The sequence below is a fragment of the Peromyscus leucopus genome, chromosome 13 (assembly GCF_004664715.2).
Source record: "Peromyscus leucopus breed LL Stock chromosome 13, UCI_PerLeu_2.1, whole genome shotgun sequence".
NCBI lineage: Eukaryota > Metazoa > Chordata > Mammalia > Rodentia > Cricetidae > Peromyscus > Peromyscus leucopus.
In genome coordinates, this window is record NC_051074.1 from 47705196 (window position 1) to 47728972 (window position 23777).

The 23777-nt window shown below is 41.3% G+C and overlaps 1 protein-coding gene across 12 annotated transcripts in view; it reads right to left on the minus strand.

Moving 5' to 3' along the window:
* Positions 1-21359, minus strand: part of Creb1 (cAMP responsive element binding protein 1) — a 67059-nt gene extending 45700 nt beyond the window's left edge. For 6 of the 12 annotated variants that reach the window (XR_003736346.2, XM_028886690.2, XM_037210338.1 and 3 more), the window contains exons 1-2: positions 21158-21241; positions 2135-2256 (exon numbers count right to left, since the gene is read on the minus strand). Coding sequence is in view for 8 of the 12 variants with exons in the window: in XM_028886690.2 (XP_028742523.1) it covers positions 2135-2248 (114 nt within the window). In the remaining 4 variants the exon portion in view is untranslated. Of the gene's footprint in view, positions 1-2134; positions 2257-2404; positions 2429-2450; positions 2681-21157 lie in introns of those variants that run through there. The other 6 variants (XM_028886692.2, XM_028886691.2, XM_028886685.2 and 3 more) reach the window with 5 other exon arrangements.
* Between the last annotated feature and the right edge of the window lie 2418 nt (positions 21360-23777).

The following is a 23777-nucleotide window of genomic DNA, read 5'->3' on the forward strand; positions in this document are numbered from 1 at the left end:
GTAGTTTCTTAGTCATTTACACCTATCATTTATCATTTCATGTTTGGGCATAAGACCAGGGCTTTACATGTGATAAGTGTGTGCCCGACCGTTAAGCTACAATCCTACCTCCTAGTCTCTTCCCCCATCCAGAGGGTTAAGAATTTGGTGAAAGCCTCTACTAGGAAAGAGAGATTAAAACAAATGGAAATGGAGATGAAGAGCTATATGGCCTGGTGAAGAATAGGAACTCAAAATAAGCACCAAAACAAGGCAAAAAACAAAAACAAACCCTCAAACAAACAAACAAACCCCCTCCCCCTGAGGACACTACCCTATGAAATGGGATACTATGAAAACACCAAAGGACTACCCAGGGAACAAACAGAACTCTTGGAAACATGATAGCAAAATAAAAATTCAGCAGGCAGAATGGAGTATGTAACAACAGAGCAAAAAGGATGAAAAACAGCAAAGAAAATATGAGGAAAATGAAGAAACAAACAAAAACAGTCCCAGAAGCAGAACATCTGGATCACAAGGATCCTACATGAAAGACAAAACCACCAACTAATTGAAAGAAATGTTCCCAAACTGAGGATATGAGTTTTCACTATAAAAGGACCACTGAATGCAGAGACTAGAAATGAACCAATTCATTCATATTCATTGTAAGTAGAGACCTAAGGTGTTTTATAATAAACCAGTTATGAGAAATGAATGTAATCTCCTTAAATTGTGTAAACAACACTAAGTGAACCATAGAAAACAACAGAAAATTTCCAAAGGAAAAGTCTTCTTACCAGGAATTCTTATCCTAGTGAATCTTTTCTTTGCAAAGATTCTGTTAGCTACATGCTCTACCTATGAAGAATACAAATTCCCCGAGAAAAAGTCATGAGAGCAGAAAGAATTTCCAAGATGACTCTATACAGCCAACTGAGGGAACAACCAAACCAGAATAACAGTGACCAGGATACAACACGTGCTGAAGGCTGTCATCATCAAGGGACCTGCTCAGCTAAGCTCAGAGGAGCCCCCACTTCTCTGTGCGGGTTGTACTAGCCTGTACTGACTAAGTGCTGCCTCATCTGATATATTAACTTATCCCCGAGTATATCTGGCTTGTCTTACTCAGGAGATCTACAGGGAAAGCCCGTTTTCTTAGGAGAAGACAAGGCAGCCTGCCTCCTCGTTCTTGTTGCATTCCTGCTGGAGCTCCAGCCTCTGACTCACTCCCACCCTCATCCCAGCTGTGGTGAGCCCTGTATTTTCCCAGGACTTGTGCTGAGCAGCCACCTCCATCACAGAGCCTTAACTCTTAGAGAAACTGAGCCGGGCAAAGCCAAGCCTCTCAGGACCACTCTGCTGGGGAGCCTTCCAGTTAAAGAGGCACCAGCCAGGCGTGGTGGTGCACGCCTTTAATCTTAGCACTGTGGAGGCGAGGAAGGTGGATCTCTGGGAGTGTGAGACCAGCCAGGGCTACACAGAGACATTCTGTCTCTAAAAACAAGGAAAGAAAATATCAGTCCTATCCTACAGGTTTCTATGATTTGGTCTTTATATTAAGCACGTTTTTACTAATATCGAGGTAAAGATTTGTTAATACAGGAAAAACAGATGAGAACAAAACAGTAAGTGCAGAGATGACGGCCTTAAGGACAGGATGCTTCAAACAAAACCAGACTAAACTTCTGTACTTCAAATGCAGAGGGGAGAAAAACGGCTATCGGTCTTAGGACTGATTCACACATTAATTTACTTGCTTAATCTGCTTTTTAGTATTAGACTGTAAAAACTTAGGCTTGCAAATATATCAGCACCTCCAGGTCCCAAAATAAGTGTGTGCGGTATTAAAACAAAAACAAAAACACAAGGCAGCTGTCATCAAGGTTTTATCACCTTGAGAGGGCCCATTAATTTATGTTAGTAAAAAGGTAATTATTTCTGGATCATGTCACTACATACTATATTAATGTTTAATGGTGCAGTTTACTGTTCATTAATCATTACTATCATTTCTACACATAAGCTAATACTACCAATGAATCGGAATTCTGATAGTCTTAAAATTTCCATCACTTTATGTCTATTTTTATTAAAAATGAAATTCTCTTGGAAGAGACACAGCCTGGAGTCTCCGTGGACTTTATACCTGGGCTAATGTGGCAATCTGTGGTTGGGCTTGAGCTGTCATTTGTTGGTTTTCAGCTTCTGTTACAGCAGCATCTCCACTCTGCTGGTTGTCTGCTCCAGATTCCATGGTCATTTAGTTACCTACAATAATATGGAAGAGTGTTACGAGCACTACAGTGCCTTGTACTTGCGTGACTTTAAAGGCAAACTTCAAGTTATAAATAGGTCTATGTGATGGTTAGGTTAGTAAACGCACTTAGAAAGCTAGTTAAAACAGAAGAGAGCTGACCTTTTACTCAACTTGTTCAAATCTGCTGAGCTATAAACCCTAGTACCTTCAAAGAACAAACAATGAAGAAATGCAAGTCTTCTTTTGGGTGTTTCTTGCTAACAGGAAATAGGAATGGTCCCTCTCGTGACTCTTCCTTTACTAACGAGGAGGGCAGGTGGCAGCAAAGCTGACTTTCTCAAGCTGCACCAGTCAGGTTCAGAAAGAGGGTAGAAAGCAGGAGCGAGCGTCAGGTCTGAGATACTGGCTTCAGATCCCTCCTCTAGGCATTTCCTCCTGTCAGAGTAAGAAGCAGAGCAACTGTAAGACACTCCCTAGCAGATAATGGTAACAAGGCAAATCAGCCCAATTGGCACAAGTCCACGTGGTGGGACATGGAGGTAAAAAGGTAGTGAGAGTAAGGCCAGAGCCTAATCAGAGACTCCAAATACTGAGAAAGTCATGGTGCTCCACTCCCCACCCATGGCAGAGCTCAACATAGAAGCAAAACACCTTTTCATATATTTGATTATAAGCTCTGGATAAGTCAATACTGGACTCTTGTACATTTTAGACCCTGTTTTGCTAAGTGTTTTGCATCTGTGTAGTGCTCTGGCACCTCACAGCAGCAAAGTCAGTGGAGAAAGCTCCTAGAAGCAGGAGTTACATGCAGATTAGTACAGTTTCAGATAACTGGGGAAGCAACCCTTTCTAAATATTTTTTTGGTGGGGGAAGGGAATACTTCCGGTGTATCCCTCTTCTAACTCAATGCCTACATATTACCAGACAAAAATAGATATTATGAGCAATATCTATACTCATCCCTCATGTAACAGAAATCTCAATGCTTTACCAAACAACTCTAAAACTAAGAATCAAAATTGGCATCTATCCTCATGATCATTATATACTATCAAAATGTATCCAATATTTAACATATCATTATCTATAAGTAATAGGTTAAATTAGATAAAATGTTTCTTCAGAAATGAATATAAAAAGTTAGAAGTACCAGCATCTACAAAACACAGACGACAAAGTAAAAAGGTCACCAGACTTGATAACATAGTTATTTAAAACAGTCATAAAGCTCCCAAGACACTGGGAAAAATAACTGCCATGAACGCCACAAAATCATCCGAAGTGGAAATATGAGTCAGTATGAAACTCAATGTTTAGTTTACAAAAATGCAGTTCAAAAGTATCTGATGTGGAATTTGGTTTTTAACACCAGAAAACCATCTTTAGGAGGGCTATGAAAAGAATTACTTCAGTAAAAAGAAACCTGTCTACAACGTAATGACATTAAATGGAAGGGAATCCCATTCATGTTAAAAAAAAAAAAAAAAAAGGAAAACAACAGCTGTGAAGGTGCATGCATGGAAAGAGTGTGGAGTGCTATCTACAGAACTTCTATAGGATGGCAAGTCTCATCATCTGGTATTCTTTTTACAATCTTTACTATCAGTGGTTGATTTTTTTTTCCTTCTAGGGATTCAAGAGTGTTTGTACAGCTTAAAGAAAAAAAAAAAAAAACTCATCAATATCACAAGTCATGAATAACATTTGTGAGCTATGAACCCAAACTATATTTCAGTAGTGATTTGAAGATACCCACTGACATTTTCTCAAATCTCACTTGTTTTTGGCTGACTGTTTGCTCTGTATTTACGAAGGGGGGGGGGACCTGAAATAACCTGGTGATTATCATTCATGAAAATTTAAATTATCATAAGTTATACTCTAAGATTTTTAAGAAAAACATGCTATGTAAATATAGAAAAACAATTGATCTATACTTTTGACCTGGAGGAAATGGCATGTGGTATATATAAAGCAGTCCTTTTGGGAGCAATAAATGAGTACTGGACTACCTCCTTTGCAGATAAAGGAGACACAATCATTTACAAGGACTGTTCAGCCCACACACATTCTCACAGCTGTGCTGCCATCCACAGTTTCCCTCTACCATTTGATCAAAGGCAGTCTACAGACGGGCCACCTTTTCTGTTTCTATTACAACACACTCAGACTACTTTAAAAAAAATTTAAGGTATAAGGCTTCTTTATGAGATTTTGGTTCAGAAAATAAGATTCATTACTAAATCACAATAAAAGATGAGAAAATTTAATTATAGCCACAGACACTCAAGACAGGGCTATGATTTTCTTCACACCCCCCCTCCCTAACTAGATAATACTCTTTCTCATTGGAAGCTATAGTTTTTCCAATGGTTACAAGCCCCCAACTAAACTACCAGTATTTTATTACCACTTCATTCAGATGGCTACCAACCCTTATTCAGGGTAGGGATCAGCCTTAAACTGTTAACTTCTAGCTTAAACAGACACCAACCAAGTGGGCAACAGCACCAATAGTGTCTTTCATAAGCAAACAGTGCTGGTAAGAATTACTATGGCAGGTGAGACGGTTCCTGGACTCAACCACAACAGACACTCTTCTTTTGGTTTTCACCTTGAAGGCACTACAACAGCGATCTGCCAGTTGGACTGAGCTGACATTTGAAGTGGGGTCATTTATGTCACACTTCAAAACTTGTGCCTGTTTATGTCCTCTAGTATGGGAAGAACAGACATGTGGAGTCTTCAGTTTTATCATTAATCTAACTGTCGTATCCAGGCACAGATTAACCTATCAGAAACAATTTGTGGGATCTTGAACAAGTAAGAACATAGAAATTAGCCTCTGGGGCGAAGGCAAAGCAGGTAAAGGTGCTTGCCATGCAAGCCTGACAACCTGCATTTGATCCCTGGAAGCCTCAAGGGAGAAACAACAACAAACAAACAAACAAAACGGACTCCACAAAGCCATTCTTCAAATGCCATCCCTACCACTCCATAACAAACACAGTAATGATTTTAAAATCATAACTCTCAAAGTTACTGGACTTGGAATTTTTAAAGTGCAATGGGCTAATTCACAACAAAATCATTCCCTTTACTAATATACTTTGCTAATAATAGTCTTAAATTTTATCAATTTACATGATACACATTATGCATATATGAAAACACTATATCTAAACATGCTGGCCATTGTTGAAGCTACTAAGAGAAAACAGAACAGAATGAAACTTTAGACAACTTTTCCTTATTGTGCTTACATTCTGCTGGGCAGGAGCAGAGCAAAAGAGCAGGCAAACAAGATGTCTACCACGTCAGAGGGTAGGAGTGTGCAGGGAAATCAGACTAGTAAAAATAGAGGTGATAGTGTGTGGCACACTGGTCAGTGTCATGAAGGCTGACCACTGGATCTGTCCTAACAAGGTAGCCTTAAATTCCCTAAGCAGCACCCACACAGAAGTGTGCTGAATCAGAAATAAATCTGGCAGCACTACCTCCCTATCTGTCTACATCAAGTTAACACAAATTGTCATCAAACTGCAAATTAAAGCTCATCAAAGCTAGCCAAGCTGCCACTTTGACAATCACTAAATGAAAAGAAGGTTGTGAACCTTCACTTCTTCTTCCTGATTTTTATTCCTTTCCTAAGAACCTCAGTCCGTAAGATCCTCAATAGTCCACAAGTTTTTGAAAAGTAAATCCATCTTCAGGGGCTGGAGATGGTTGAGCAGTTCAGAGTACACACTGGCGGCTCTTGGAGAGCCCCAAGTTTGGTTCCCAGCACCCACATCAGGCAGCTCACAAAAACCTCTAACTCCAACTCCAGGGGATCTGAGGCTGTCTCCTGGCTTCTGCTAGTACCTGCACAAACATGCCTAGTCTCACACACGCAGACACATATTTAAAATAAATCTTTTTAAAAAAAGAACAGATTCATCCTTCTCATAACCTGGCTATTTAAGCCCCTAAACTCACAAATTTAATTATTTTAAAGATGCGAGATAAGAGTTCAAAGAAATGCATTTCTAACTAATGGACCGCATGCTGTTTGTTAAAATGGAAATGACCTCAACTAGAAATGAGAAACAGGTTCCCCAGCACAAGAACAAGCTCACAACTCATCTTCAACTATTTAAACTCCAGGGATTTAAGGAAACCACATAAACAGAACTCGGAGGTTTCCAGGGCAACTCTGGCAATAGGCATATTTGGGCACATAATTTAAAAGCTGACTAGTGTTAAGAGATGACTCAGCAGTTAAGAGTGTGTGCTGCTCATTCAGAGGGGCTGTGCTTGTTTCCTGGCAGTCACATGACCAGCAGCTCTAATTCCACTCTAGGATCTGACACCTCTGGCCTCAGTATGGACCTACACTTACATGTACATATCTACACACACACACACACACACACACACACACACACACAACCCTTAAAGATAAATCTTTAAAATAAACCTTACAACTCTGTTGTCATAAATACATTACAAACGTCCTGCAGAGGTACACCCACTCTTACATGGGATACAATCATTTCTGGTTCTTTTGTACTTGGTTTCAGTTTCCTGAAGAGTCTGAAAGTCTTGTCAATGCATCCTTCCCCCTCTGCTACGTGCTTCTTGCTGAAATGTTACTGGAGAGTGGGAAAGCTCAGCTTCTGTGTGGCACAAGTTATTTCACAGCCGATAACCACGTGGCACTGCCTGGACTCCTCCACCTTCGCCCCTGCTTTCTGCTTCTTTCTGGTTGTTGCCTTGAATTCACATTTGCCATTTGGCTGTTTTGGTATGTCTAGTCTATCAGAATTGAGATGTATGTAATCAACACTCCAAACAGAGCAATGTTCCAATTTTCTGAGACTAATAATAGTCTCTTGGTGGTAAATACAGCATCCCTTCATTGAAACCAGGTAAGAAAGTCATATTCAGTCATCATATGCATACCATTTTAGACACATACCCAACTCAATACTTATTAACCCCAACTGTCTAAACCCAAGATTTGGTCAGACTGTTTATATTCTTAAAAAAAAAAATCAAAGTGTATTGATTTTAAAAGAATGAATCAAGACAGGCAATGAAATCAACTAAAATAAATAGCTATCTACACCAAGTTGATTAAATTCTGTTCTAAACTCAGTTCAAACAGAGAATAAATCTATACTTAAGTCTCTTCTCTAGATAAAAGAAGATAAGAAAAGTTGCATGTAACATGAAGGTGATTGTACTGTAATGACTTAAATTAATTCTAGGGGCTGGAGAGAGAGTTCAACAGTTAAAAGTGTTTGCTTACTCTTCCCCGATCAGTTAGGTCCCAGGACACCAGGTGGTTTACAATAGCTTGTCACTCTTGTTCTAGGAAATGAGACACACTCTGATTGATGCTGCAGGTACCCAAAAATGTGTGGTGTATGCGCTCCCGCTCCCGCGCTCGTGCTCTCTCTCTCAGTCATACACACACACACACACACACACACCTTATAAATAAATAAATACTTGAATAAATTCTAGAAAGGCTTTAGTTTTCATACTTTCATAGACAATCTGTACCAACAGTAAATACCAGTATAACCTAACCACCACTCCAAATGGAGACAGCAAATAGCAACACACTGCAATATTACTTAATAAAGTACGATTTATTTGCTTAACTCAGAGAAATTTTAATTTCAGTATTTTATGGTTTACTGCAGTTTTGTAATTACCATGCTATTGGAAAGCCAGTTTTAAAAGGTTGAACATGTAGTATAGCTTAAGAAAAGGCAGTTCTCAAAGCAAGCATTCAGCAAGAGTGAATTGGGAAAGTGTTATGTGATTTGTGTGAACATTGTGTGACTTATGGCAGTCATTTGTGAGTATCAAGTATACAGTTCTTTTCAACAAGAAAGCTGAGAAATCCAAGTTTCTTATCTTCTTTTTCAACTACAGGCAACATTCACTTGCCTTGTTTTCTTTCAGGTGAGACTCCACAGGGCTCTGAGAACAAGCTTTCTGCTATCTGGTCACCAGGAGACAGTGTTGCCTGGCAAGCAACTGCGACTGCGCAGCATTTGAAACGGTCATGTCTTTAACGACGGTATTAGTGCCTTTAAAAACCAAACATTTATTTACCATGCGCATGCACAAGTAGGGCAGCCAGGGAGCAGGCTGGGGGGTTCTCACCTCCTGCTAGTAGGTTCCTGAGACCGAGCTCAGGTCACCGGGCCTGGCAGCAAGCACCTTTACCCAAGGGCCTCACATGGCCACGTGTTTAGCCCGCCTCTTCCCAGTGAACTTTCTTTGCAAACACTCACCTCATACAGCTTTTTACACTGAGCCTTTTCAAAAAGCTGACACTAGGCAATGTCTACATGTAAAGTGCTACAAATGGACCTGGAAGCTTGTTTCTTAAAAAAGACTATACACCTTCAAAAAGCAGTTACTTTTACAAAAGTAGTTTTCACATTGAAGGAGAGTGAAACTGTCTTTAAATTTTAAGTTCTGCTTTATAAACTAGTCCAATTCCCAAACTGTAAGGATCCCAAAGTTATGACCTGAAGTTAAATATTTAGTATTCTATTTGACGTGGTTAGCAAAACCTAAGTGACTATGTGAGATCACTACATTCAATGGACACTGAATGTCCACGTATTTTAACATAGTTTAAACAGCATCTTAGTTATTTTGAACTAAGTCTTGAAATGCTACTCTTGGTGAAATGTTGACATGTCAGATACGGAACAGTGAAAGCTCAGCTCCCCGAGGTGAGACTGCATGCTAGGGCAGGGGTCAGAAGACACACATTCTGGCTTTAGCTCTGACCTCACAGACAACTACAGATGCTGAGAGGTCTGTAAGGAATTTATAGGTTGCAGGGCTATCCTCACAGCCATCAATATTATAAAAGTGGAAAACTGTATGTATGGTAAACATTGAAACTCTACAGTCTAACAAAATATGCGACAATCATTTTAATTATGTGTTGCCCACCAGTCAGTCAGCAAGTGAAAACAAAACAAAACAAAACCCAAGGATCTAGCAGACTATATTTAAAACAGACATGGATATTCTAAAAAGCTGACAAACGGCATGCAGACAAGGGTACACGTTTTTATTTTATTTACTTATTTTTTTACATTAGGGTTTATTACTGGTGTAACACACTGTGAATCTGGACAAATATATAATGACATGCATTCACCATTAAAGTATTATACAGAATATTTCTCTTTATGTATGGTTTTGATAGAAGACATGGTTCAGTATTTTTATCTTTAGTCTTGAAGTAATCAACTTCAAGTCTAACCTTCCAGGTAGACATATATTTTTTATTATCATGATACTGATTTCTCAAAAAGTCATTTTGATTAACACAATTTCAATATCATTCTTAGGTTTCAGAGGAAGATAACACTATGTAAACCATCAGAATTAATGAAAACTCAAAGTACAAAACATTTTTTTATGCCACAAAAAATAAATTTCCTCTTTAGGTTAAAAAAAAAATCTGCAATTAAACCAGGCCTGGTGGTACACACCTTTAATCTCAGCACTTGAGTGTGTGAATGTGAGTGTGAATGTGAGTGTGAGTGTGAGTGTGAGTGTGTGTGTGTGTGTGTGTGTGTGTGTGTGCGCGCGCGCGCGCGCGCGCGCGCGCGCGAGAGCAGAAGCAGGTAGATCTGAGTTAGTTCCAGGGCAGTCAGGGCTCCACAGAGAAACCCTGCCAGGGTTGTGTGAGGGTGGAAGTGGGGTGGGGGTGTTCTGTGCTTCCTGCACAGTGGATGTTCTGCTAAAAAACCAGAAAGGCAATGGATTAAAACACACAAGAACATTTTCTCAAAGAGCTTACAATTTAAAGATGAAATATTGTATCAAAGGAGACAAGTATAAAGTAAACTTATGTTCTATCTCCCTATAAATATTCCCTCTAACAAATACTACTGTTTAAAACCACACACTTCTATCTGGAAATGATGACTGGGATATAAGAAATTGGGGGGGGGAAGGGTTACATGACCTGGCACTTACTGTAATCTCTCCACTGATACAGATCTAACTAAAAACATACTGAAATTAATTCATTTTTCCATGACCTACGCTAGAATTTTTCCTCCAAGTGATCAATTTATAAACTAAAACTGATACTTCTTAGAGACAAACTTTAGCAGTTATTAATAAAACAAGAGCCTTGAAAACTTTTTCACAGAGAGAAAATGCTACAAAAAACAAATGCTTTCCTATGACAGTGAGTACATCATTTACATTCCAAAGGGCCAGTTCAGTTTTTCTAAAAGAAAATGAACACACTATCACTCACCTCATGTTTAAGTTTAAAGTTTAAGTTTAAAACTGAATTTCCCAAATAGAATAATTTATAAGTAAATACATGGCACCCACACTAACACCATAAATTCACTCACAAAGTAGCCAATGACTATGTTATGCTCAAAACTGTCACTTCTTGGCTCTTCATTTTCATTTTCTTTCATCAGTCACTTCAAAAAAGGTTATGGACACAGATTAATGGAGAAGAGCAGGAGGTAGGATGCAGCTCCACATACATTAGACTTCAATTGTTTTTCACTACAGTGGTATTGTTTGCTAGGCTTTCAGACTTATCTGGAAATTGTGACATTAAAAAAAAAAAGGAAAAGAAAAAGATTCAGCTAGGCAGTGGTGGTGGAAAACTTTAATCCCAGCACTTTGGAGGCAGAGACAGGCAAATCTCTGTAAGTTTGAGGCCAGCCTGGTCTACAAAGTGAGTTCCAGGATAGCCAGAGCTGTTACACAGAGAAATCCTGTCTCGAATAAACAACCCCTTCCCCCACAAAAAAGATTACGAAGGCACAAGCAAAAAAGAAAAGAACTGATGAACTAGAAATAAAAATGAAACTATTCACACCTTAAATAATAATATCAAGAAAGTGAGGGCAGCAGTGGCACACACCTTTAAGCCCAGCACTTGGGAGGCAGAGGCAGGTGGATCTCTGTGAGTTCAAGGCCAGTCTGGTCTACAGAGAGATCTAGGACAGGCACCAAAACTACACAGAGAAACCCTGTCGAAAGAAAGAAAGAAAGAAAGAAAGAAAGAAAGAAAGAAAGAAAGAAAGAAAGAAAGAAAGAAAGAAAGAAAGAGAGAGAGAGAGAGAGAAAGAAAGAAAGAGAGAAAGAAAGAAAGAGAGAAAGAGAGAAAGAGAGAAAGAAAGAAAGAGAGAAAGAGAGAAAGAGAGAAAGAGAGAAAGAAAGAAAGAGAGAAAGAAAGAAAGAGAGAAAGAAAGAGAGAAAGAAAGAAAGAGAGAAAGAAAGAAAGAGAGAAAGAAAGAAAGAGAGAGAGAAAGAAAGAAAGAGAGAAAGAAAGAGAGAGAGAAAGAAAGAAAGAGAGAAAGAGAGAAAGAGAGAAAGAGAGAAAGAGAGAAAGAAAGAAAGAAAGAAAGAAAGAAAGAAAGAAAGAAAGAAAGAGAGAGGGAGGGAGGGAGGGAGGGAGGGAGGGAGGAAGGAAGGAAGGAAGAAAGAAAGAAAGAAAGAAAGAAAGAAAGAAAGAAAGAAAGAAAGAAAGAAAGAAAGAAAGAAAGAAAGAAAGAAAGTGATGGATGGGGCTGGAGAGATGGCTCAGTGGTTAAGAGCACTGGCTGCTCATACAGAGGTCCTGAGTTCAATTCCCAGCAACCACATGGTGGCTCACAACTATAATAGAATATGATGCCCTCTTCTGGCGTGCAGGTCTACATGTATGCAGAGCATTCATGCATAAAATATAAATACATAAAAGTAATTAAAAAAAAAAGTGATGGAGCAGGGCGTAGTGGCACACACCTCTAATCCCAGCACTTGGGAGGCAGAGGCAGATGGGCATCTGTAAGTCTGAGGCCAGCATGGTCTGCATAGTGAGTTCCAGGACAGCCAGAGCTATATAGTGAGACACTGTCTCAAAAAAAAAAAAAAAAAAAAAAAAAAAAAAAAAAAAAAAAAAAAAAAAAAGAAAAGAAAAGAAAAGAAAAGAAAAGAAAAGAAAAAAGAAAGTGAAATGACAATCGATAGGAGAGAGAAAAATGTAAATTATGTAACTGGTAAGGCACTTATACCCAGAATGATAATTCAATTTAAAAACAGGCAAAGGATCTAAATAGATACTTCTCAAAGATATATAAAGGACCAATAAACACGTTTGAAAAAATGTCTGATATCATTAGGGAAATAAAAATTAAAACCATATGGCATAGCTTTCTTGGCACCCACAAGAACAGACACAATGGGAAACTAGAGTAACAAGTGTTAATGAGGACATGGAGACACCAGGACCTCATACACTGCTGGCTGGAATGTAAAATACATGCAGTGACTTTAGAAAACCACCTGACAGTTCCTCAAACAGCTACAACAGGGTTAACACTCAGTTCAACACTTTCCTGGATAGATGCAAGGTAAGTGAAATGTCTACATTAGTATCATTTAGTCAAAAAGTGTCCATGAACTAATGAGTAAATAATGAGTATAATATAGACTATTATTTGGTAACAAAAATTAATACTGATACATATTATATGAGTAAACTTTGAAAATAATATGGTAAGAAGCTCATCATGATTAAGAATACATTGTATGAAAAAAAAGAATACATTGTATGAGTTTATCCATATGAAATGTCCAAAACAGGTAATTTATAAAGCACAAAGCAGATTAGCAGTTGTCTAGGGCTGCTATGCAGGGAGCTTAGGGGATGATGGTTTCTATCTGAAGTAATGAGTATGTTCCAGGGCTGACTGTAGTAGCAGATGTATACTTTGGTCACATTACAAACCACTGAACTGTATCTGCCAAACAGGTGAATTATACATAGCAATAACACTTCATAAAGCTGATAGAGAAGCTATGATGTCCTTTATAATACACTAGAGGTCAAGAAATCTACATATTAAAATAATTCACTGTGTTTTCCAGCTGTATGTATGTATGTATGGTGTGTGTGTGTGTGTGTGTGTGTGTGTGTGTGTGTGTGTGTGTGTGTGTGTATCTTGCTTCTTACAAAAACTTAAATTTGTGTTTCATATTCAGGATTCCTTATAATGTCAATCTACGGTTAATCTAACACTCTCTTCACCAATGTGTACATATATCAAATTCACTGTCCTCATTTCATAGTGTATTTTGCTGCCTACTTCTACAGATTCTTCAATATTCCATTTGAATGCTGCCTGCCCACCAAGACTTGCTGCATGAATTTTCTTCTCTTCTAAACTCCATAGCTCTTCAGGACAGCAGTGAGCACGCATGTGTCCTTGCATCAGCACCCCTCCAGGATGTACTGCAAGTTCTTTGTGGTTAGGAGACACATATGGACACTGTACTTACAGCACCTAAACAACCTTCACTTCATACCTGGGAATTATTTTCTTAACTACTTGAGTACATTTTCTTGTGATTATCCCACCAAATGTCCCATGAACAAATTAGGCTGATAAACAGCAGCACATAACAGCAGATTACTATTATTATTTGCAGCAAACTATAAGGCTTCTACTGATTCAAGACAATGGCACCCCTTTAAGAGTAACAACAGCTGGCGGTGGTGGGGCATGCCTTTAATCCCAGCACTCAGCACAGGAGGCAGGTAGATAGGAGGTAGGTAGATCCCTAGATCTGAGGCCAACCTGGTCCACAAAGTGAGTTCCTGGCCAGCCAAGCCACAAGGGAGACTTTTGTCTCAAAACAAACAAACAAATCACAAAAAAAAAGAAAAAAAAAAAACAACTAAGAAGAATATAAATGCTTCCAAATAAGCAATAATTATCACCTTAGTGATGAAAATAAGATGCCTCCAAGTTTCTTCCTGTCAATTGCTAAAACAAGCAGGGGATAAATTTTTCAAAAATGTTTTTATTATATCCTGGCTAAATTAAACAGTGTTTGTTACATCTATATCGTAATTGCAACCAGAATCTCACGTGCAAATAATCAGCTTATTAGGATACAACTCAAACTGATTGAACAAGTCCTAGTTTCAAAGAAGACCATTAGCGTTTGGGAAGGAAACCTTCCATCACTGCTGACATCGTTAACTTTCGGATCCACCCTTCATTTCTGCATCAAGGTCATTACTTAGCCATTTTATCTTCCCACTCAACTTACTATTCTTCAACTAAGGATCAATCTTTTCTCCTGTCAGAAAAAAATTCTGTCAATCTCCTAGATTACCTCCTTACCAAACCTTGCTTCAAGTTATTTAGATCAAAACCTTGTTCATGATAGGCAAGTGCTCTCAAGGAGTTATATGTCCAGTTCTAACTACTGTTTGGTTTATGTAAACAGTCTCAGGAATTAAGTACTTAGTAGTTCTGGAAAATGTTTCATGGCTAGAATGTCTAATGTGCGAATAAATAAAATAGTATGTATTAGGGGAGTTACCACTTTATATATATATATATATATATATCTGTTAAAAATGAAAGAGAATATGAAAGACGTTAGTTTTTTTTTTTTTTTAGTAATCCAATAGATAATCAAAAATCTGGGCAAAATATAATAAAATATATTTTTCAATGGATTTGTCTGGAAGAATTAAGAAAAGAGAACATAAGACAAACAAAACCATAACTTGAGATAAGAGTGTGCACAAATTAAGGGAAGAATTGAATTTTGAATGTTGGAAAAAAACTAAATGGCTGCCCTTATTCAAAGTTTTATTTTTAAAACCCACATTTATAGATGTAATGAGTTTATACTTAGTTTAAAACAATGATTCTAAGCCAGCCATGCCTTTAATCCCAACATTTGGGAAGCAGAATTCAAGGCCAGCCTGGTCTACAGTACAAGTTCCAGGACAGCCAGGGCTATCCAGAGGAACCCTGTCTCAAAAAGAAAAGAAAAGAAAAGAAAAGACACAATTACACTGAAGGAAGAATGTAACAAAATAGCTATTTTCACACTGTCAGCTTGTTGTACATCAGTGAGCTCTGATTCCACACCAGGAAGCAACTCAAACACACTGAGAAAACATTTACTTTACTGATAGCTTGCAAATACTCACAAGTCATCTGCCTTCATTCTTACCAAATCTGTACAAATGCTTTGTGCACACCTTAATTATGCAGCAGGTAAAAATAGCATGTTAATATTTTATAATACTAAGAAAACCTCCAAGCAACAGTTAAGTCTTATAAAACTATAGCCTGCATGGCCGCAAAACTTTCATTCTCAATTTAAAACCTTGTACCTACAATTAAGTCTACCATGACAGCTTTACTTAGTAAGTGAAGAAAAAAGTGGGATGCACTGTTTAGAAAATCAGTCACATGTATACATAAAATGCACTACAGCTTAATGCTGCTTTGAAGAGCAAAGAAGGAAACAAAGAGCTATTGAGATTTGTTCTGTGCTTGGGTTGAAATGCATTTTACTTAGTCCAGCTGACTGACTAGGGGCTTTCAAAAAAAATAGTAGTGTGAATCTCAGGAGACAGACATGAGTCAAGCTATTCATTTCTATTTAAGCAAGAAATACAAAACTTACTGATTAATTACACTAAATAATAATAATAAAAACACAAAAAAACCATCAGAGTACTATGACCCCAAAAGGCTACAAGAAGCTAAGTCTGAATGATTTCAAGTCTGAAGTCAACCTGGGGTACATAATGAGTTCTAGAAAAGTCTTAGACTACACAATAAGACCCTCTCTCAAACAACCAAAATGGATAGAAAGAAAAGAACCATCATCCCTTCCAAACAAAACAAAACACTAGACTAAATGAAACACTCTTATTTTATCAATAGAAAAAAATTGCTGGGGTTGGGGATTTAGCTCAGTGGTAGAGCGCTTGCCTAGCTGGGTTCGGTCCTCAGCTTTGGAAAAAAAGAGAGAGAGAGAGAGAGAGGAGAGAGAGAGAGAGAGAGAGAGAGAGAGAGAGAGAGAGAGAGAGAGAGAGAGAGAGAAAACTGCTAATACTTTTTTGGTCAAAATAATTGAAAGTTCAGGATGGTAATGACGCAAAGTTAAAGTCAGACTAACCTCACCTTTTGAGTTAACTTCCTACACATCTTGCTTGTCCCTAGTCATCTTAGTCTTTTAACTAAAGCAGCTAAAACTAAGGCAGTTTAAATGTCAACTTCCTTTCACAAACTACCCCATTATTTTTCACTCAAATGATTCTTGCTTAAATAAGTTTCTGTTTATTTGTTTGAGACCAAGTTTCACTAGGTAGCCCTGGCTAGAACTTACTTGACTTGTAGACCAGGCTGGCCTTGAATTCAGAGATCCAGCTGCCTTTGCCCCCTGGGTGCTGGACTAAGGGCGTGCACTACTACCAAGCTTGGTGGCATAATTTAAAAGGTCATGTATGTCCTAGAACCAGTTCACTAGAAGGTTAATAGATTTAAGCACATCCATATAAAAAATGCTGTTTAATGGGCTGGAGAGATGGCTCAGAGGCTAAGAGCACTCACTGACTGCTCTTCCAGAGGTCCTGAGTTCAATTCCCAGCAACCACATGGTGGCTCACAACCATCTGTAGTGAGATCTGGCGCCCTCTTCTGGCCTGCAGTCATACATGCTGTATACATAATAAATAAATAAATCTTAAAAAAAAAAAAATTAAAAAAAAAAAAAAAAAAAAAAAAGCTGTTTAAAAGAGGTCCAAGCTGGAGAGATGGCCCGAGTGGTTAAGAGGACCCAGGTTGGGTTCCAACATCCACATGATAGTTCACTACTGCCTGTAACTCCAGTTCCAGGGGATTGACCCAATGTTCTCTTCAGACCATCTCAGGCTTCTGCACACGCACAGTACCCATTCATACAATACAATCAACCATCCACATACATACGTAAAATTTAAAGATCTTTTTAAAAGGCCTTTGTGTGCTTATACAAACCAATTGCTAAGCTATAGTAATCAGCCTGGGAAACAAGTGTCAGAGGGACAGACAGGTAAGGGATAACAGAGTTTAAGACAGTCTGTATTGTGTGCTATTATTTGTATGAAGTGGGAGATACAAATACATATTTCCTTGTATATGAATAGTGTTTCTGAAGACATGTGGGCAACAGTGGATAAGAGAATAGAGGCAATGCCGGGCGGTGGTGGCGCACGCCTTTAATCCCAGCACTCGGGAGGCAGAGCCAGGCGGATCTCTGTGAGTTCGAGGCCAGCCTGGGCTACCAAGTGAGCTCCAGGAAAGGCGCAAAGCTACGCAGAGAAACCCTGCCTCGAAAAATCAAAAAAAAAAAAAAAAAAAAGAGAATAGAGGCAAATATTTTGTTATACTTTGTTTTTTACTATAACTATTTGAATAATTAAAAAAACAAAACTGAAAATGCAAAAATGGAGGGGAGGGACTTCTTTTTACTTCACCAAGAGTGTTCTCTTTCCTTTGATTGTTTTCTAATGATAAATAACTGCTCCCAACAGTTCCTTGAGAGTCAAGAGAGTGAAATTCCTCACTGGATTTGAGGGACTTTTCTGGCCTAGTGCATTTTTTTTTTTTTTTTTTTTGCTTTGTTTTTGTTTTTTCGAGACAGGGTTTCTCTGTGTAGCTTTGCGCCTTTCCTGGATCTCGCTCTCTAGACCAGGCTGGCCTCAAACTCACAAAGATCCGCCTGCCTCTGCCTCCCGAGTGCTGGGATTAAAGGCGTGTGCCACCACCGCCCGGCCTGGTCTAGTGTATTAAACATGGTAAGTCTGAAGAGATAAAGACACCTGTAAGAAGGCCTCAGAGGTAGGAAATTAAAGCTAAGATGAACAGTTATAATTTGCTGCAGGCCCACATTAGGGGAAAAAAAGTACTTTCTATTTCTCTAAAAACACCAGAAGTACCTGCTATTCTTCTAATTGTACAAATGAGGGAGCTGAGGCAGAGAAAGTAGACACTTTCCCTTGGTCACAAAATGCCCAGTTGCAGGCATGTGAAGACTGGCAATGCTAGGATTCAAAGCCGACTTGTCATGTTTCCAAACCAGATAGATGCTCTTTCATGACACTGTCTGCCACGGGAAGTGTTGAACATTCAAATCACCATGGACTGCAGTCAAGTGTTACAACAGTATGGTCAAGTTCACACATGCACCAAGAACTAACTGCTGCAATTATCTACTTTCTGATATTATCTGCTATATTCTTAAGCTCAGACTTGAGCTCTAACTATTCAAAATACAGAAGCCAGTGCTGAAGTAACTCAGCAAGAAAGACAGTGACATGAGTGTGTAACTGGAAACTTTATACGGCTGTATCTGCCTATCTACCTGTTTATGGAATTATTAACATTTTACTTTTCAGTGACAGACCTATCTACCTGTTTATGGAATTATTAACATTCTATTTTTCAGTGACAGAGCCAAAGTATTGTCACAAGTAAACCATGTTCTCTGCTGTTTAAAAAGAGTATAGAAGGTGAGACTAAAAAAAAAATACAACTACTCACAACCAACAAAAACCAATGCCTTAGGAGAGACACTGCTACTTTTCTAAGAGAAAACTCCTAATTTAGAGCTGATAAATGAGTTTCAGAAAGTGGGAAAAGGAAATTTATGTATTGGGTTTCTGTTTCTTAGGGCTCTTGAGTATTTGCAATTTTGTTCAAAAGTGATTAACACTAGTTTCAAATTCCAAAAGAAATGTTCATTTAGTATCCACTAGATAAATTCTTTCAAATAATTCATTAGCTTTCTAAATGCACAGGTCCATCCATAAATAAATACATAACTAAATAAAAGCCAGAAAGAAGGAAGAGGAGGTAAACAGACACTTCTGTAATTCTTACTGGCCCCGAAAGAATTACAATTTAGTGCCAGGTTCCAGGTGAATGCTTGAAAATTAATGCAGACAGAAAGTGTTCCAAGTTTTACTTGCAATTGCTGAGAATCAGTTTGATTCTCCATAAATAAAATTTAAAATATCTTTTGATCACGACTGAAGAAAGGACGCATCAGAAAAAAAAATTTATTCTCAGAAGGGAAAAATTCATCTTCATATATCATCTCTACTGGCTGGTAAAAAATCTCTGGGAAAAACTATTTTACTATTATCACCATGTATAAAATTTCACTGGGTGGAAATAAAACTGTCTTCTCAATCCTATGGAAACATTATCTCCATTGCATCTTAATTTTCTTGACAATGGCAAATTGCTGGGTGCTAAAGACTAGCAATGCAACAAAGTTTCCGAGTTCTTACTGACACACAGGAAAATCAAACACAATGATTCTATTGTCAATCAATGTTTATTCCTAACCAAAACCCTTGTATGTATCAGTCACAATTCAATTGGAAAGTAACTGGTTGTTTTAAAAAACAAACTGTGCATCTTTCAAAACAGCGAAAATAATGATTTGGGGCTTTGCTTTTTAAGTTGGGAAATGATCACTAGGTGCACAAGATTTTAATAGATGGCCCCAAAGTATCTTCTGCTAAACCTTTAGAAGGCAGAGGGGATGCAAACTGAGACTAGAATCAAACTGTAACTTTTGAGAAAATACGGCAGGTTTAAACAGGTCACATTGCAATGCTCTTTGAAAATCTTTCAATATTTAATGTGTCGATGACTTTTTGACAGTCCCGTTTGCCAACATTGTAGGTGAAGGAAAGGAACGCCACAACCAGCGCTGGCTTAAATTGTCACCAACCTCAGACTGGGATTACCTGCTGCATAATACATAAATAATGGACCGTTTCAATGACTATTTTTAGAGTGAGAATTCTATCAATCTTCTATTAAAGTTTAGACAGAAGTGTGTGAGAAACATGGTGAGTGAGTGAGCAAGATTAAGGGGAGATCTGATGACTCAAAAAACCTTGGCAAGACTGCCTCCCCCAATGATATAAAACAAAAAGTACCTCAGCTAATATTCGTTTCTAAGAAGGGTTTCAAAATGATTGACTTCAAGTGATTATTATCTTATTGAAAAGAGTTAAAACCGAAACCGTTTTCAAACCCCAGCTTCCCTTTTACAAGATCCCAACAGTTTCTGTAAAAAGTTATTACAAATATGTTTTCTTAGCACCCCTTTCCTTCCCAAAAGAATGCATTTCCATGACTACGGAGTAGTTGTCGTCTTTTTTTTTTTTTTTTAATTCTTCATCTTCAAACCCTATGTGAGGGACATAGTCAAAAATCCCTCCTCGGAGCAGCCAAGGGCAGAAAACAGCATTTTCTCCAACCGCGTGGGAGCAGGGGGAGAGGGGCAAGAATGAAATACGGCACCAGAGAAAACCTTGGGTTTCGAACTTTATTGCACAAAGAGCGGAGAGGAAAAGCAGGTCGGACGCGGCTGCGGCTCCTCCGCTCGCGCCGAGCCGGCACCGCCGCGAAGGCGGCAGGGAGAGAGAGCAGCACCTTCACCTCCTCTGCCCTCAACTGTCGCCTTCTTCTTCCTCCTCCTCCTCCTCCTCCTCCACCCCCCACGGGCACCCAGGCGGCGGCCCGGGCGGCCAGCCCGGCACAGCCGGGGCGAACGAGGGAGCGAGCGAGCGGGCGGGCGGGCGGCGGCGAGCAAGCAAGCAAGCAAGCGGGCGGGCGGGCGGCCTCCCCCGGGGCGGCTGCACTCCGCTCCGGCTCCGGCTCCGCGCCTGGCCCGGCCCGGCCCGGCCCGGCCCGGCGGCAGCGGCGGGAACGCGGGCGCCAGCTTGCCGCGGCCGGCCGGCCGGCTGCTCGCCCGCCCGCCCGCCCGCTCGCACCCCGCCCCGGCCGCCCCCCGCCATGAGCGCCGCCGCTGGCTGCAAGGCAGAGTCGCTGCCGCCCGGCCGCCGCTGGCTCCAGTCCGCCGCCATTATTCTTTGTTCGCTGCGAGCGGCGGCGGTGTTGTGGGGCTCGGGCGGAGGCTCCATCTTTACCGCGGCCCCTCCTGCGAGGGGGAAGGCCCCGAGCGCGGGTGTCCGGCGCCTCCCCGGCCCCCCTCCGTCCCCCCGGCTCTCTCCGGCTCCTGCCTCCTCCTCCTGCTCCTCTTACCGGTGGTACAAGCTCCTCCGTCACTGCTTTCGTTCGCGGCCCGGATCTCGCTGGAGTTTTATTCTCTCCCCCACGTAACACACCGCGTCAAACTACACCTCCGCCGCGTCACTCACCAACACTCCGCTTCTCCCAGCCGCCCGGGCCACAGGCAGCAGCAGCCGCCGCCGACTGAGGAGCCGCAGCCAGGGAGCCAGCCAGCGCCGCCCAGTGCCGAGTGCGCAGCGGCCACTCACGGAAACAGCCGAGCTCGGGCCCGGAGTCGCTCGACAGGCCCCGCCCCCACGCGCCGGCGGCGGAACCTGCCGAAGGCCTTCGGCCTCTTCCGGGAGCCGCGCAGAAGGGACGGCTGGTGGCAGGCAGGTGTGGGCGGGCTGAGACCGGCTCTGGAGGAGCGGGGTCCAAACCTCAATGCGGCGTGCGGAGGCTTCAAACGCCGGCCGAGGAAATTTGGAGGAAGCGGGGTTTGTGTGTGGCCAGATGGGGGGATTCCCGGGGTGGCGGGGACTTGATGGAAACCCCCCGCGCGGTCTGATCCTGCGGCGGATGCAGACCGCCCGGGAACTTTGACATGCCGCGAGGGCCCGGAGCCGCCCGGGCGGCGCTGGAAGGGCAAGCAGATAACCGGCCACCGGCCAGGGGAATCTGCAGAGAACGGTCTGCAGCGGGCCGAGCTGATTCTTTGCAGGGATGAAAGCTACGGAACACGTGGCGCGTGAGATTCAGCTGCGCTGCGGGTACAGCCAAAGCCCTGGGGGACGTTGTCCTCCCTCTGAGGCCGGAGAAGTGATCTGCTCTGGCCGATGCTGCTGCTAATACTCGAGATAGACTCTCACCCTACCTGCCTGCCTTTTTTTTTTTTTTCTTTTTCAGGCAACATCCTGTGTTGCCTTTTCTCAGCCATTTCTGCAGCGGTGGCTTGCAGCTGCGGCGCGGTGGCGCGGCTTCCATCCTTTGCACCCCTAGAACTTGACAGAGTGTGACTTCCGTAGCCAGCCAGGGCAGCTGCTCTCTGAGGTTACCCCTCAGCACCAGCTCTCCACCCCTCTTTTTTGAACCTCTCAGTCTTCTCCCTATAATTTTTTTCCTACTGGACTCTGGCCCTTATTGACATTTTGGAACACTGAGCTTGTCTCCGTTCTGTGTCCTACCCCTTCCTGCTTTTCCAGGGACATTGCCGCTGAAGAGTATCTTGGTTTTTCCTTTTGGTTCTAACCAGAACTGTAAACATGCTAATGCCTCTTCCTTTCTTTGAAAATACTCTCCTGGGACCGGTGAGATGGATAAAGACCCTTGCCACCTAACCCAGCCTCTTAATCTGGGATTACTTGCCTGAACCCACAAGGCAGGAGGAGAGAACCCACGCCCCTCAATTGCCCTTTGACCTCAGCACTTACATCATAGTACACAGTAGTAGTATATGTGGCCAATAAATAATGTCAAAAAGCTTCCTCCCTCAGTCTCTCTCAGCGCTCCGCCTGTCCTTCACTATTCCTCTCCATTTGCAGTGGCTCTGCATAGTCACATTCTTCCTGTTTCTCTAGTTTTCAGTCTTCCTTTTAGAAGACCATCCCAGCATTTGACCTTGTTGGCCATCTTCCAGATACAGTCTTGGCTCTTCTCCTGCCAGTTTTCCCCTTACCCCAACTCTTCAACAACTAGCTTCTCCTGGGCTGGAATCATCTGAGCCCTGAGCTCAGAGAGCCCCCTGATAGTCTCTTTCCTCGGTGGATTCATCCTCTTCTGCTACGTCCTCTCTCGGAGCTCCAGTCCTCATTTAAGCCTTGCCCCGGAACTCTAAATTCATTTTTGCAGCAGCCTCTGCTGCAGGTCCACATGGATGGATGGCCAGAATATGTCAGCTCTACTCAACAGTCCTTCCTAACCTCCCTCCCACCGTTCTTAGCTCAGTAAAGGGTCGGGACAACCATTCAGATACTCTAGGAACCTAGCACACTCCCGATTCGAGTTAGGGTCGCCTGGATTGTCTGCTTCCTGAAGATGTGCGTGTATGACCTCTGTCGCCACGTCATCCATTCCTTTGCCGCCACTCTCCGCTAAGCTGCCTTTCTGTCTTGCCTGCGGTCCTGCAGTGGCCACTGTCCGCGTTCTCCAAAACTGCTGTTGCCTCACTCCAGTCTGTTTACCACACTGCTGCCAGATGAACTGTAAGGACACAGATCCGGTCGGGCCACTGTTCTTCCCAAAGCCCTTCCATGCTTTCATTTTGCTTGGTGTACGCCGGCTAAAGCTCCATTATGTGGACTTGTTTCTCCCACCTTCTCCAGCTGCCTCCTTTATTCTCTGTTCTCCAGTCATGTTAACTAGTCTCTATTTCTCAGGCTCTTCCCCTTTCCCTTCTAGGACAGGCTCTGACCTCAGGGGGTTGCGCTTGCCATCCCCTTCCCCCAGCATACTCTTATCAAGTTGTGATCTGTCACTTTCTTTTCTGATTTTTCATAGCTGTCGTTTATTTGTCCATTTTCCTTGTAATGTGTGTACAGGGCAGGATTCCCTCTGTCTTTTTACTGCCTGCTTCCCATCCCTAGCAACGTGATATCTAGAATATAGCAGTGCTCATTAAATATTTATTGAACAAACTGGATTTCTGTGTGGTTCC